At 48.5% G+C, this 16085-nt stretch overlaps 1 protein-coding gene across 2 annotated transcripts in view; it reads left to right on the top strand.

Annotated features, from left to right (window-relative positions):
- The window catches only part of LOC109886363 (BTB/POZ domain-containing protein KCTD19), a 39303-nt gene extending 23456 nt beyond the window's left edge, over positions 1-15847 (top strand). Inside the window, exons 8-16 of one of the 2 annotated variants that reach the window (XM_031820920.1) lie at positions 1438-1580; positions 1676-1759; positions 3046-3160; positions 6745-7591; positions 9436-9591; positions 12240-12284; positions 14288-14463; positions 14781-14885; positions 15049-15847. In XM_031820920.1, coding sequence (XP_031676780.1) covers positions 1438-1580; positions 1676-1759; positions 3046-3160; positions 6745-7591; positions 9436-9591; positions 12240-12284; positions 14288-14463; positions 14781-14885; positions 15049-15135 — 1758 coding nt within the window. In that variant the 3' untranslated portion in view covers positions 15136-15847. The remainder of the gene's footprint in view (positions 1-1437; positions 1581-1675; positions 1760-3045; positions 3161-6744; positions 7592-9435; positions 9592-12239; positions 12285-14287; positions 14464-14780; positions 14886-15048) is intronic. The other variant, XM_031820922.1, reaches the window with a different exon arrangement.
- The last annotated feature ends 238 nt before the right edge of the window (positions 15848-16085 follow it).

Here is a 16085-nt window from a genome sequence, read left to right on the forward strand (position 1 = left end):
AGCAGCAGACATACAGTATAGGGGGAGGTGCAGTAAGTAGGACAGTAGCAGTATAGGGGGAGAGAAGTTCACTATAATAACAGGGCACTGGTAGTGATGTTCTACATCCCCAATGGCACCCTATTCCTTATATATGGTGCACTACTAAGAGCCCTAACCAAGTGCACTATGTCCTCTCTCCCCTCTCCTCTCCCGTTCCCTGTCTCTCCCCTCTCCTCTCCCATTCCCTGTCTCTTCTCTCTCCTCTCCCGTTCCCTGTCTCTTCTCTCCTCTCCCGTTCCCTGTCTCTTCTCTCCCCTCTCCTCCCTTGTCTCTTCTCTCCCCTCTCCTCCCCTGTCTCTTCTCTCCCCTCTCCTCCCCTGTCTCTTCTCTCCCCTCTCCTCCCCTGTCTCTTCTCTCCCCTCTCCTCCCCTGTCTTTTCTCTCCCCTCTGCTCTCCCGTTCCCTGTCTCTTCTCTCTCCTCTCCCGTTCCGTCTCTTCTCTCTCCTCTCCCGTTCCCTGTCTCTTCTCTCCCCTCTCCTCTCCCGTTCCCTGTCTCTTCTCTCTCCTCTCCCGTTCCCTGTCTCTTCTCTCTCCTCTCCCGTTCCCTGTCTCTTCTCTCCCCTCTCCTCTCCCGTTCCCTGTCTCTTCTCTCTGCTCTCCCGTTCCCTGTCTCTTCTCTCTCCTCTCCCGTTCCCTGTCTCTTCTCTCTCCTCTCCCGTTCCCTGTCTCTTCTCTCTCCTCTCCCGTTCCCTGTCTCTTCTCTCCCCTCTCCTCTCCCGTTCCCTGTCTCTTCTCTCTGCTCTCCCGTTCCCTGTCTCTTCTCTCTCCTCTCCCGTTCCCTGTCTCTTCTCTCTCCTCTCCCGTTCCCTGTCTCTTCTCTCTCCTCTCCCGTTCCCTGTCTCTTCTCTCCCCTCTCCTCTCCCGTTCCCTGTCTCTTCTCTCTCCTCTCCCGTTCCCTGTCTCTTCTCTCCTCTCCCGTTCCCTGTCTCTTCTCTCCCCTCTCCTCTCCCGTTCCGTCTCTTCTCTCCCCTCTCCTGTCTCTTCTCTCCTCTCCCGTGCCCTGTCTCTTCTCTCCCCTCTCCTCTCCCGTGCCCTGTCTCTTCTCTCCCCTCTCCTCTCCCGTTCCGTCTCTTCTCTCCCCTCTCCTCCCCTGTCTCTTCTCTCCTCTCCCGTGCCCTGTCTCTTCTCTCCCCTCTCCTCTCCCGTTCCCTGTCTCTTCTCTCCCCTCTCCTCCCCTGTCTCTTCTCTCCCCTCTCCTCTCCCGTTCCCTGTCTCTTCTCTCCCCTCTCCTCTCCCGTTCCCTGTCTCTTCTCTCTCCTCTCCCGTTCCCTGTCTCTTCTCCCGTCTCCTCTCTGACCTCTGTCCCCTGACCCGTTTCCTCTCTCCCGTGTCTCCTCTCCTGTTCCCTGTCTTGTCTCCTCTCCGCTGTCCCCTGTCCCGTCCTGTCTCTCCCAGCACCCAGAGCTCCTGTCCAACCCCAGGAAGAGCAGCTGGATCGTATTCGGTCACAGTCTCCAGATCAGGGCCGACGGAGCGATGTTCAGACACATCCTCAACTTCCTGAGATGTGGACGCCTGTTGCTGCCCTCTGTGTTCAAGTACAGTAGGGAGCTGGGAAACTGGACACAGCAGCGAGCCAAAATGGCCGCTCTTATCGGTCAATACCAACCATTTTTGTGTCCATGTCGTGCAGGGAATGGCGGCTGCTGTGCAATGAGGTAGAGGAGTTTCAGATCCCAGCTCTGACTGGAGCCCTGGAGGACTGTTCTGACTACAGGTGAGAGAGAAGGGCCCCGCTATATACCGTCAACCTGTCAGTCACTACAGGTGAGAGAGAAGGGCCCCACTATATAACGTCAACAGTCTGGTCAACCTGTCAGTCACTACAGGTGAGAGAGAAGGGCCCCACTATATACCATCAACAGTCTGGTCAACCTGTCAGTCACTACAGGTGAGAGAGAAGGGCCCCACTATATACCATCAACCTGTCAGTCACTACAGGTGAGAGAGAAGGGCCCCACTATATACCATCAACCTGTCAGTCACTACAGGTGAGAGAGAAGGGCCCCACTATATACCATCAACCTGTCAGTCACTACAGGTGAGAGAGAAGGGCCCCACTATATACCATCAACAGTCTGGTCAACCTGTCAGTCACTACAGGTGAGAGAGAAGGGCCCCACTATATACCATCAACCTGTCAGTCACTACAGGTGAGAGAGAAGGGCCCCACTATATACCATCAGCAGTCTGGTCAACCTGTCAGTCACTACAGGTGAGAGAAAAGGGCCCCACTATATACCATCAACCTGTCAGTCACTACAGGTGAGAGAGAAGGGCCCCACTATATACCATCAACCTGTCAGTCACTACAGGTGAGAGAAAAGGGCCCCACTATATACCATCAGAAGTCTGGTCAACATGTCAGTCACTACAGGTGAGAGAGAAGGGCCCCACTATATACCATCAACCTGTCAGTCACTACAGGTGAGAGAAAAGGGCCCCACTATATACCATCAACCTGTCAGTCACTACAGGTGAGAGAGAAGGGCCCCACTATATACCATCAACCTGTCAGTCACTACAGGTGAGAGAGAAGGGCCCCACTATATACCATCAACCTGTCAGTCACTACAGGTGAGAGAGAAGGGCCCCACTATATACCATCAACCTGTCAGTCACTACAGGTGAGAGAGAAGGGCCCCACTATATACCATCAGCAGTCTGGTCAACCTGTCAGTCACTACAGGTGAGAGAGAAGGGCCCCACTATATACCATCAACCTGTCAGTCACTACAGGTGAGAGAGAAGGGCCCCACTATATACCATCAACCTGTCAGTCACTACAGGTGAGAGAGAAGGGCCCCACTATATACCATCAGCAGTCTGGTCAACCTGTCTGTCATCAATCAGTCATTTTCAACTCAATAAGCAATGATCATGAAACGTAATTTTGACTGACTGATTTGATGATAACAGCGGTTGGGGACTGGTGACTGGCCTAGTGTTGTGATTGGTCAGTTAATAGAAGAGTCTCGGACTGTGTGGTGTGTCTGTACTCAGGGCCTGGTGTGAGAGCAACACGCCTGCTGCCGGTAACCAGTCTTCCTCTTCAGCCGAGTCCTTACTCTTTTACAACCAAGATCAAGATGTCTTCACGGGGATCGGTTACCAACCGGTACGTTCCTGCTGGCCTTTTGTCTTGGCTTTGTCAAACACACACAACCCGGAGGGGGGGGGGGGGGTCCATATGAATTGAATAATGGCTGGCATGGCCAGCAGTGTCTCAGAGGAAGGAGGGCTGATCTAGGATCAGATCCATCTTGTCCACGTGATCTGATTTTTAGGATGATCTAATAGACCAAACTGATCCTATATCAGCCCTCCTTTACTCTGAGAAGGTGTATGACTACAGGCCCTGATCCAGTTTGGACAGGTGTCAAAGTCAACCTCTTACACAGTTACACTCTTGAGTTGTTTTTGTAGCTTGATCACTAGGAACTCATCCAAGGAATTTAATTTGAGCTCCACCCTGCAGGTAGAGGTGGGGAAGGATCATATTAGATGTCCCAGGGTGCTTAGTGGTAGAGGAAGGATCATATTAGATGTCCCAGGGTGCTTAGTGGTAGAGGAAGGATCATTTTAGATGTCCCAGGGTGCTTAGTGGTAGAGGAGGGATCATATTAGATGTCCCAGGGTGCTTAGTGGTAGGATCATATTAGATGTCCCAGGGTGCTTAGTGGTAGAGGAAGGATCATATTAGATGTCCCAGGGTGCTTAGTGGTAGAGGAAGGATCATATTAGATGTCCCAGGGTGCTTAGTGGTAGGATCATATTAGATGTCCCAGGTGCTTAGTGGTAGAGGAAGGATCATATTAGATGTCCCAGGGTGCTTAGTGGTAGAGGAAGGATCATATTAGATGTCCCAGGGTGCTTAGAGGAAGGATCATATTAGATGTCCCAGGGTGCTTAGTGGTAGGATCATATTAGATGTCCCAGGGTGCTTAGTGGTAGAGGAAGGATCATATTAGATGTCCCAGGGTGCTTAGTGGTAGAGGAGGGATCATATTAGATGTCCCAGGGTGCTTAGTGGTAGGATCATATTAGATGTCCCAGGGTGCTTAGTGGTAGAGGAAGGATCATATTAGATGTCCCAGGGTGCTTAGTGGTAGAGGAAGGATCATATTAGATGTCCCAGGGTGCTTAGTGGTAGGATCATATTAGATGTCCCAGGTGCTTAGTGGTAGAGGAAGGATCATATTAGATGTCCCAGGGTGCTTAGTGGTAGAGGAAGGATCATATTAGATGTCCCAGGGTGCTTAGAGGAAGGATCATATTAGATGTCCCAGGGTGCTTAGTGGTAGGATCATATTAGATGTCCCAGGGTGCTTAGTGGTAGAGGAAGGATCATATTAGATGTCCCAGGGTACTTAGTGGTAGGATCATATTAGATGTCCCAGGGTGCTTAGTGGTAGAGGAAGGATCATATTAGATGTCCCAGGGTGCTTAGTGGTAGGATCATATTAGATGTCCCAGGGTGCTTAGTGGTAGAGGATGGATCATATTAGATGTCCCAGGGTGCTTAGTGGTAGAGGATGGATCATATTAGATGTCCCAGGGTGCTTAGTGGTAGGATCATATTAGATGTCCCAGGGTGCTTAGTGGTAGAGGATGGATCATATTAGATGTCCCAGGGTGCTTAGTGGTAGAGGATGGATCATATTAGATGTCCCAGGGTGCTTAGTGGTAGAGGATGGATCATATTAGATGTCCCAGGGTGCTTAGTGGTAGGATCATATTAGATGTCCCAGGGTGCTTAGTGGTAGGATCATATTAGATGTCCCAGGGTGCTTAGTGGTAGAGGAAGGATCATATTAGATGTCCCAGGGTGCTTAGTGGTAGAGGATGGATCATATTAGATGTCCCAGGGTGCTTAGAGGATGGATCATATTAGATGTCCCAGGGTGCTTAGTGGTAGGATCATATTAGATGTCCCAGGGTGCTTAGTGGTAGAGGAAGGATCATATTAGATGTCCCAGGGTGCTTAGTGGTAGGATCATATTAGATGTCCCAGGGTGCTTAGTGGTAGAGAAAGGATCATATTAGATGTCCCAGGGTACTTAGTGGTAGGGGAAGGATCATATTAGATGTCCCAGGGTGCTTAGTGGTAGGATCATATTAGATGTCCCAGGGTGCTTAGTGGTAGAGGATGGATCATATTAGATGTCCCAGGGTGCTTAGTGGTAGGATCATATTAGATGTCCCAGGGTGCTTAGTGGTAGAGAAAGGATCATATTAGATGTCCCAGGGTGCTTAGTGGTAGAGGAAGGATCATATTAGATGTCCCAGGGTGCTTAGTGGTAGGATCATATTAGATGTCCCAGGGTGCTTAGTGGTAGAGGATGGATCATATTAGATGTCCCAGGATGCTTAGTGGTAGAGGATGGATCATATTAGATGTCCCAGGGTGCTTAGTGGTAGAGGAAGGATCATATTAGATGTCCCAGGGTGCTTAGTGGTAGAGGATGGATCATATTAGATGTCCCAGGGTGCTTAGTGGTAGAGGATGGATCATATTAGATGTCCCAGGGTGCTTAGTGGTAGAGGATGGATCATATTAGATGTCCCAGGGTGCTTAGTGGTAGGATCATATTAGATGTCCCAGGGTGCTTAGTGGTAGAGGAAGGATCATATTAGATGTCCCAGGGTGCTTAGTGGTAGGATCATATTAGATGTCCCAGGGTGCTTAGTGGTAGAGAAAGGATCATATTAGATGTCCCAGGGTACTTAGTGGTAGGATCATATTAGATGTCCCAGGGTGCTTAGTGGTAGAGGAAGGATCATATTAGATGTCCCAGGGTGCTTAGTGGTAGGATCATATTAGATGTCCCAGGGTGCTTAGTGGTAGAGGATGGATCATATTAGATGTCCCAGGGTGCTTAGTGGTAGAGGAAGGATCATATTAGATGTCCCAGGGTGCTTAGTGGTAGAGGATGGATCATATTAGATGTCCCAGGGTGCTTAGTGGTAGAGGATGGATCATATTAGATGTCCCAGGGTGCTTAGTGGTAGAGGATGGATCATATTAGATGTCCCAGGGTGCTTAGTGGTAGGATCATATTAGATGTCCCAGGGTGCTTAGTGGTAGGATCATATTAGATGTCCCAGGGTGCTTAGTGGTAGAGGAAGGATCATATTAGATGTCCCAGGGTGCTTAGTGGTAGAGGATGGATCATATTAGATGTCCCAGGGTGCTTAGAGGATGGATCATATTAGATGTCCCAGGGTGCTTAGTGGTAGGATCATATTAGATGTCTCAGGGTGCTTAGTGGTAGAGGAAGGATCATATTAGATGTCCCAGGGTGCTTAGTGGTAGAGGAAGGATCATATTAGATGTCCCAGGGTGCTTAGTGGTAGAGGAAGGATCATATTAGATGTCCCAGGGTGCTTAGTGGTAGAGGAAGGATCATATTAGATGTCCCAGGGTGCTTAGTGGTAGAGGAAGGATCATATTAGATGTCCCAGGGTGCTTAGTGGTAGAGGAAGGATCATATTAGATGTCCCAGGGTGCTTAGTGGTAGAGGAAGGATCATATTAGATGTCCCAGGGTGCTTAGTGGTAGAGGAAGGATCATATTAGATGTCCCAGGGTGCTTAGTGGTAGAGGAAGGATCATATTAGATGTCCCAGGGTGCTTAGTGGTAGAGGAAGGATCATATTAGATGTCCCAGGGTGCTTAGTGATACTCTACTCCACTCCGCAGGAGAGCATGGATGTAAGTCCATCACAAACACAACATGGAGTCAGTCCTGAAGACTCCTTCATCTCAGTGGGTGAGGACATCTGTCCCTTGGTGGAACCAGAGAACGAGCTGAGACGGAGAGACTGTCTGCTTCAGAGACTAGAGGAGAGCAGACAGGTCAATACAGAGGACAGCATAGAGCCAAGCCAGCTGTCGCCAGCTCCTCTACAGTCAACAGTACAGTCTGGTGGTCAGACCAGTCAGCTCTCAGTCCCCTCTGACAGACTGTCTCAGAACAATACCACATCAGATACCAGCAGCAAACTCTCATCCTCCCCTTTGGTACCAAACAGAACATTGGACACAATGGATATCAGAAAGCTATCCTCTTCTCTCTGCAGTGTAACACACCAGCTTGACCATCCTAGTAAATTCTCCCCAACAGGGCTGAGTAGTCCTGGACAGAAACCAGTAGGTTCCAGACACTTCTCATCTCCTGGTCGATATCAGGGTGGTTTGGTAGAGAGGGCAACGCCAGACGGTCTAGATGAGATCTCAGCCTCTCTCCAGAGCATGATGGCAGAGACTGTGTTTCAGAGTGGGCCCAACACACAGCCCTGGGGGTCACCATCTGGGGAAGGGACCCTCTGCCCCTGCACAGGTTCCAGGGGCTCCACGCCTGACCCTATCCCTCCTGACCCACTCCCCAATCCAGCCTCAGCCAGGCTGTCTACCCTCACAGCCTTCCTGGCCAGACAGGGACTCCCTGGAGGCGCACAGGGGACAAGGTACCGCACACAGAGGGCCGATGTGGAGGGAGAGAGTCAGGGACGGAGCACAGTCAAGCCTAACAGCAGTACTCAGAGAGGTGAGGGATGCATGTTTCAAAATATGTGCAAATGTAGTACACATTCTAGAAGTTCCCTCCGTGCTTCGTTTCGCATACTTTGATTTAGACCTGTGCTCTATTTTGAGTGCTCTGAGCACGGTTACACAGAGTGTCTAAACCCAGAGGCACAACATCACGAGACTTCCGGGAACGCTTGAGTAGCAAACCAGACCGGGGTTTGGGTTTATAGAAGACCAAACAGACCAGACCGGGGTTTAGAGAAGACCAAACAGACCAGACCGGGGTTGAAAGAAGACCAAACAGACCAGACCGGGGGTTTATAGGAGACCAAACAGACCAGACCGGGGTTTATAGAAGACCAAAGAGACCAGACCGGGGTTTATAGAAGACCTAACAGACCAGACCGGGGTTTGGGGTATAGAGACGACCTAACAGACCACACCGGGGTTTGGGTTTAGAGAAGACCAAACAGACCAGACCGGGGTTTAAAGAAGACCAAACAGACCAGACCGGGGTTTATAGAAGACCTAACAGACCAGACTGGGGTTTGGGGTATAGAGAAGACCAAACAGACCAGACCGGGGTTTATAGAAGACCTAACAGACCAGACTGGGGTTTGGGGTATAGAGATGACCTAACAGACCAGACCGGGGTTTGGGTTTATAGAAGACCAAACAGACCAGACTGGGGTTTGGGTTTAGAGAAGACCAAACAGACCAGACCGGGGTTTGGGTTTAGAGAAGACCAAACAGACCAGACCGGGGTTTGGGTTTATAGAAGACCAAACAGACCAGACTGGGGTTTGGGTTTAGAGAAGACCAAACAGACCAGACCGGGGTTTGGGTTTAGAGAAGACCAAACAGACCAGACCGGGGTTTGGGTTTATAGAAGACCAAACAGACCAGACCGGGGTTTATAGAAGACCAAACAGACCAGACCGGGGTTTAGAGAAGACCAAACAGACCAGACCGGGGTTTAGAGAAGACCAAACAGACCAGACCGGGGTTTATAGAAGACCAAACAGACCAGACCGGGGTTTATAGAAGACCAAACAGACCAGACCGGGGTTTAGAGAAGACCAAACAGACCAGACCGGGGTTTATAGAAGACCAAACAGACCAGACCGGGGTTTAGAGAAGACCAAACAGACCAGAGTCAAGACAATGTCTTCAGTAATTCAACATGTTAATACTCCAACCTTGTGAAAGTGATAAACTGACACGTTAACTAACTCCATTCTCAAAGAGGTGCCCTTTGACATCCGGGCACATGCTCAGTTCGTTACCAGACGACCATTAGACCCCATGACGTGTTTCTGGACATGAGCTCAGCTAGCCCACGTCACCATGACAACAGCTGTGATGGGGGATTTCTATTGGAGAAGCAGTTTTCATACTGTACTGTCTATAACATAGACTAGTAGTACTGTTAGGCAGTAATAGTAGATCATTGCCTTCAAGAGGCTTTGTAGAGAATGTCTGTCAGAGTGAGATCGGGTCAGAATACTGTTGAGACGGTTTCCTTTACCTTGAAAGATACTTCTGATCTCACGAAGCACCGGGTCTCTTGGGTCTGTGTCTCAGGTGTAGATGGCATGCCTTGGAGCAGGCCTGGCCTGAGGGCTGTGTTCAGTATGTCTCATACCAGGGAGAGGATATCTCTTAGAGGCTTTATTCTCTGTCTCTCTGTCTCTCTCTGTCTGTCTCTCTCTCTCTCTCTCTGTCTCTCTGAGTAGAAGACTGCCATTGGAGCAGGCCTGCCCTGGGGGGCTGTGTTCAGTATGTCTCATACCAGGGGAGAGGATATCTCTTAGAGGCTTGACCTCTCTCTCTGTCTCTCTCTATCTCTGTCTCTCTGAGTAGAAGACTTCCATTGGAGCAGACCTGCCCTGGGGGGCTGCTTGTTCCCGGTGCGGGGCTGTGTCCTCAGGGTTGACCACCCTCCGGTCCTGGGCAGAGGGGAGCCTGGAGGATACTTCACCCAGAGCCTAATCTACACAGCCAGTCCTCCACACACAGGTCAGCTCTTCATCTACACAGCCAGTCCTCCACACACAGGTCAGCTCTTCATCTACACAGCCAGTCCTCCACACACAGGTCAGCTCTTCATCTACACAGCCAGTCCTCCACACACAGGTCAGCTCTTCATCTACACAGCCAGTCCTCCACACACAGGTCAGCTCTTCTTCTACACAGCCAGTCCTCCACACACAGGTCAGCTCTTCATCTACACAGCCAGTCCTCCACACACAGGTCAGCTCTTCATCTACACAGCCAGTCCTCCACACACAGGTCAGCTCTTCATCTACACAGCCAGTCCTCCACACACAGGTCAGCTCTTCATCTACACAGCCAGTCCTCCACACACAGGTCAGCTCTTCATCTACACAGCCAGTCCTCCACACACAGGTCAGCTCTTCATCTACACAGCCAGTCCTCCACACACAGGTCAGCTCTTCATCTACACAGCCAGTCCTCCACACACAGGTCAGCTCTTCATCTACACAGCCAGTCCTCCACACACAGGTCAGCTCTTCATCTACACAGCCAGTCCTCCACACACAGGTCAGCTCTTCATCTACACAGCCAGTCCTCCACACACAGGTCAGCTCTTCATCTACTTCTTCTTCTTCTCTTTGTCAATGTATTGGAATCTATTTTGCATACCTTTAGTGTAAATAGTGAACATACATTTTTAAAAGGTGAATTAAAAAAAGCTTGATATTAATATATTTGAATGTATTTAGCCTACACTCTGTGTAGTCAGTGGTATTTAGCCTACACTCTGTGTAGTCAGTGGTATTTAGCCTACACTCTATATAGTCAGTGGTATTTAGCCTACACTCTGTAGTCAGTGGTATTTAGCCTACACTCTGTGTAGTCAGTGGTATTTAGCCTACACCCTGTGTAGTCAGTGGTATTTAGCCTACACTCTGTATAGTCAGTGGTATTTAGCCTACACTCTGTAGTCAGTGGTATTTAGCCTACACTCTGTAGTCAGTGGTATTTAGCCTACACTCTGTAGTCAGTGGTATTTAGCCTACACTCGGTGTAGTCAGTGGTATTTAGCCTACACTATGTGTAGTCAGTGGTATTTAGCCTACACTCTGTAGTCAGTGGACATGTATTTAGCCTATACTCTGTAGTCAGTGGTATTTAGCCTACACTCTGTGTAGTCAGTGCTATTTAGCCTACACTCTGTAGTCAGTGGTATTTAGCCTACACTCTGTGTAGTCAGTGGTATTTAGCTTACACTCTGTGTAGTCAGTGGTATTTAGCCTACACTCTGTATAGTCAGTGGTATTTAGCCTACACTCTGTAGTCAGTGGTATTTAGCCTACACTCTGTAGTCAGTGGTATTTAGCCTACACTCGGTGTAGTCAGTGGTATTTAGCCTACACTATGTGTAGTCAGTGGTATTTAGCCTACACTCTGTAGTCAGTGGACATGTATTTAGCCTATACTCTGTAGTCAGTGGTATTTAGCCTACACTCTGTGTAGTCAGTGCTATTTAGCCTACACTCTGTAGTCAGTGGTATTTAGCCTACACTCTGTGTAGTCAGTGGTATTTAGCTTACACTCTGTGTAGTCAGTGGTATTTAGCCTACACTCTGTATAGTCAGTGGTATTTAGCCTACACTCTGTAGTCAGTGGTATTTAGCCTACACTCTATATAGTCAGTGGTATTTAGCCTACACTCTGTATAGTCAGTGGTATTTAGCCTACACTCTGTATAGTCAGTGGTATTTAGCCTACACTCTGTAGTCAGTGGTATTTAGCCTACACTCTATATAGTCAGTGGTATTTAGCCTACACTCTGTAGTCAGTGGTATTTAGCCTACACTCTGTGTAGTCAGTGGTATTTAGCCTACACTCTGTGTAGTCAGTGGTATTTAGCCTATACTCTGTATAGTCAGTGGTATTTAGCCTATACTCTGTAGTCAGTGGTATTTAGCCTACACTCTGTGTAGTCAGTGCTATTTAGCCTACACTCTGTGTAGTCAGTGGTATTTAGCCTACACTCTGTGTAGTCAGTGGTATTTAGCCTACACTCTGTGTAGTCAGTGGTATTTAGCCTACACTCTGTGTAGTCAGTGGTATTTAGCCTATACTCTGTATAGTCAGTGCTATTTAGCCTACACTCTGTGTAGTCAGTGGTATTTAGCCTACACTCTGTGTAGTCAGTGGTATTTAGCCTACACTCTGTGTAGTCAGTGGTATTTAGCCTACACTCTGTGTAGTCAGTGGTATTTAGCCTACACTCTGTATAGTCAGTGCTATTTAGCCTACACTCTGTGTAGTCAGTGGTATTTAGCCTACACTCTGTGTAATCAGTGGTATTTAGCCTACACTCTGTGTAGTCAGTGGACATGTATTTAGCCTACACTCTGTGTAGTCAGTGGTATTTAGCCTACACTCTGTGTAGTCAGTGGTATTTAGCCTACACTCTGTGTAGTCAGTGGTATTTAGCCTACACTCTGTGTAGTCAGTGGTATTTAGCCTACACTCTGTGTAGTCAGTGGACATGTATTTAGCCTACACTCTGTGTAGTCAGTGGTATTTAGCCTACACTCTGTGTAGTCAGTGGTATTTAGCCTACACTCTGTGTAGTCAGTGGACACGTATTTTCCAAAGGTAAATTTAAAAAACATACTTTTCCCCCTCAGGTTACGGAGCCGACAAAGACCTAAATGTGAGAGGAGATATCAAGAGTAAGTCCTTCACCTGTTGCTGTGAGATGGTTTGATATCTATGTTGCTGTGAGATGGTTTGATATCTATGTTGCTGTGGGATGGTTTGATATCTATGTTGCTGTGGGATGGTTTGATATCTATGTTGCTGTGGGATGGTTTGATATCTATGTTGCTGTGAGATGGTTTGATATCTATGTTGGTTTGATATCTATGTTGCTGTGAGATGGTTTGATATCTATGTTGCAACAGTCTCATGGTAGTCTATGGTAACAGTCTCATGGTAGTCTATGGTAACAGTCTCATGGTAGTCTATAGTAACAGTCTCATGGTAGTCTATAGTAACAGTCTCATGGTAGTCTAAGGTAACAGTCTCATGGTAGTCTATGGTAACAGTCTCATGGTAGTAGATATACAAGTCAATGGTAACAGTCTCATGGTAGTCTATGGTAACAGTCTCATGGTTAGTAACAGGAATCTGGTCCAGCAGCTATGATGGATTTGACACATTCCTTGTTAGAAACGTAAACCAACTGTCGTGCTGAGGAGGGTGTAGTGTGATGTACAGTGGTGTGTGGCGTGGTATGGAAGGTGTTTACTAGTCTTGGTCGTGGTATGTAGCGTGGTATGGAATGTGTTTACTAGTCTTGGTCGTGGTATGGAATGTGTTTACTAGTCTTGGTCGTGGTATGGAAGGTGTTTACTAGTCTTGGTCGTGGTATGTAGCGTGGTATGGAATGTGTTTACTAGTCTTGGTCGTGGTATGTAGCGTGTGGTGTAGTATGTAGCGTGGTATGGGAGGTGTTTACTAGTCTTGGTCGTGGTATGTAGCGTGGTATGGAAGGTGTTTACTAGTCTTGGTCGTGGTATGTAGCGTGGTATGGAAGGTGTTTACTAGTCTTGGTATGTAGCGTGTGGTGTAGTATGTAGCGTGTGGTGTAGTATGTAGCGTGGTATGTAGCGTGTGGTGTAGTATGTAGCGTGGTATGTAGTGTGTGGTGTAGTATGTAGCGTGGTATGTAGTGTGTGGTGTAGTATGTAGCGTGGTATGTAAGGTGTTTACTAGTCTTGGTCGTGGTATGTAGCGTGGTATGTAGCGTGGTATGTAGTGTGGCATGTAGCGTGGTATGGAGGGTGGTATGTAGCGTGGTATGGAGGGTGTTTACTAGTCTTGGTCGTGGTATGTAGCGTGGTATGTAGCGTGGTATGTAGCGTGGTATGTAGTGTGGTATGTAGCGTGTTATGTAGCGTGGTATGTAGCGTGGTATGGAAGGTGTTTACTAGTCTTGGCACCAGAACTAAATGTATTCAGTTCGTCACCAGACGTTGTTTACTGGCCACAGCAGGAGAGAACAACTATCATGGAGCTGTACTCCTCTAGTTCATTAGAACAGGACTGTTGGTTTCCTCTGTTTACTGGCCACAGCAGGAGAGAACAACTATCATGGAGCTGTACTCCTCTAGTTCATTAGAACAGGACTGTTGGTTTCCTCTGTTTACTGGCCACAGCAGGAGAGAACAACTATCATGGAGCTGTACTCCTCTAGTTCATTAGAACAGGACTGTTGGTTTCCTCTGTTTACTGGCCACAGCAGGAGAGAACAACTATCATGGAGCTGTACTCCTCTAGTTCATTAGAACAGGACTGTTGGTTTCCTCTGTTTACTGGCCACAGCAGGAGAGAACAACTATCATGGAGCTGTACTCCTCTAGTTCATTAGAACAGGACTGTTGGTTTCCTCTGTTTACTGGCCACAGCAGGAGAGAACAACTATCATGGAGCTGTACTCCTCTAGTTCATTAGAACAGGACTGTTGGTTTCCTCTGTTTAATGAGAAACAGCCTGCGTCCCTAATGGAAGACTACTCCCTATATAGTGCACTACTGGTTAAAAGCAAAGCACTATAAAAGGAAGAGGGAGCCATTTGGGACGTATCCAACAGTAGTTTAGACTGTAGAGATTCTGTTGTCTATATATATATATTCCCTGCTGAGTCGTGGTCAACAAGGTGATTTGCATCCAGACAGTTTGTCTCCAGGTCCAGATGTGGCTTTTGCCTGCTTCAATGTGTCCTGGGAGGACATGGTGTTTGGGAGGCAGTGCCATGTCTTTCTGACCGGACTCATCCTGGACTCCATAAGACTAGAGGACTCCAAGGACTGCACTCTCAAGATAACCAACCTGGTCTATTTCCTCTGGGTAATAAGAAAATACGTCTGGGGGCAGTTTCCTGGACACACAAATTAAAATGTAAACTCAATGTTGAATCTGCATTGAGCTGTTAAATCCAGGATTAGGTTTAACCTGTGTCTGGGAAACTTCCTCTTGGTTGTTGGTTTATAAGGACTATTTTTTCATATTATGGAGTTGAGGTTCTGTTGAACTGTTTTGAGTGGTCACCTGAGGTGTCCATATTGGTTTGGTAAAGATGAGTCTCTTCGGGTGCAGCTCTCATTCCGTCCCTGAGCCCTTCTCTCCGTCCCTCTCGTCCCCATCCCCCCCTGTCCTCCCCCCAGACAGGACAGGTGAAAGCTGAGGACTTTGTCTCTGAGCTGCTCAGAATCATTTGTTCTGAGAGACGGGAGAAGAGCAGAGAGCAGCAGCTCCTGCAGTGGTTGGAGGTGAGCGCCTTAGGATTTCCTCTCAGTGTTTCCCCTAGAATATTGTCCGGGGGGGGGGGGCAACAAAAACACAACATCCAGGGCCTTGAACCAAAATCTTCAATTGAAATCAATCTAGCGTGACTACTCTCTGAGAGATCCATCTTTCCTTTCCTTGTTCCAGTTCTCCCTTCCTCTAGCCCAGCGCTACTCTGACTGTCTGGAGCAGCTGGACAGAGGACACTGTCGTACAGTCAGTCTGTTTCCTTAAGACTACAGACCCGGTGTTCCCCCCCACCTCAACACAGTAAGACAGACTACAGACACACAGTGTTCCCCACACCTCAACACAGTAAGACAGACTACAGACACACAGTGTCCCCCCCCCACCTCAACACAGTAAGACAGACTACAGACACAGTGTCCCCCCCCACCTCAACACAGTAAGACAGACTACAGACACACAGTGTTCCCCACACCTCAACACAATAAGACAGACTACAGACCCAGTGTCCCCCCCACCTCAACACAGTAAGACAGACTACAGACCCAGTGCCCCCCCCCCACCTCAACACAGTAAGACAGACTACAGACACACAGTGTTCCCCCCACCTCAACACAGTAAGACAGACTACAGACCCAGTGTCCCCCCCACTTCAACACAGTAAGACAGACTACAGACCCAGTGTTCCCCCCACCTCAACACAGTAAGACAGACTACAGACCCAGTGTTCCCAACCTCAACACAGTAGGACAGACTACAGACACACAGTGTTCTCCCCACCTCAACACAGTAAGACAGACTACAGACACAGTGCCCCCCCCACCTCAACACAGTAAGACAGACTACAGACCCAGTGTCCCCCACACCTCAACACAGTAAGACAGACTACAGACCCAGTGTTCCCCCCCCACCTCAACACAGACTACAGACCCAGTGTTCCCCCCACCTCAACACAGTAAGACAGACACACAGTGGTCCCCCCCCCCCCCCACCTCAGGAAGACATGTTGACTGACCTACACCCCCCTCAGGATCCCAGTGAAAACCAACACCCCCCTCAGGATCCCAGTGAAAACCAACACCCTCCTCAGGATCCCAGTGAAAACCTACACCCCCCTCAGGATCCCAGTGAAAACCTACACCCTCCTCAGGATCCCAGTGAAAACCTACACCCTCCTCAGGATCCCAGTGAAAACCTACACCCTCCTCAGGATCCCA

This window comes from Oncorhynchus kisutch, unplaced genomic scaffold (assembly GCF_002021735.2).
Source record: "Oncorhynchus kisutch isolate 150728-3 unplaced genomic scaffold, Okis_V2 scaffold3736, whole genome shotgun sequence".
Taxonomy (NCBI): Eukaryota; Metazoa; Chordata; class Actinopteri; order Salmoniformes; family Salmonidae; genus Oncorhynchus; species Oncorhynchus kisutch.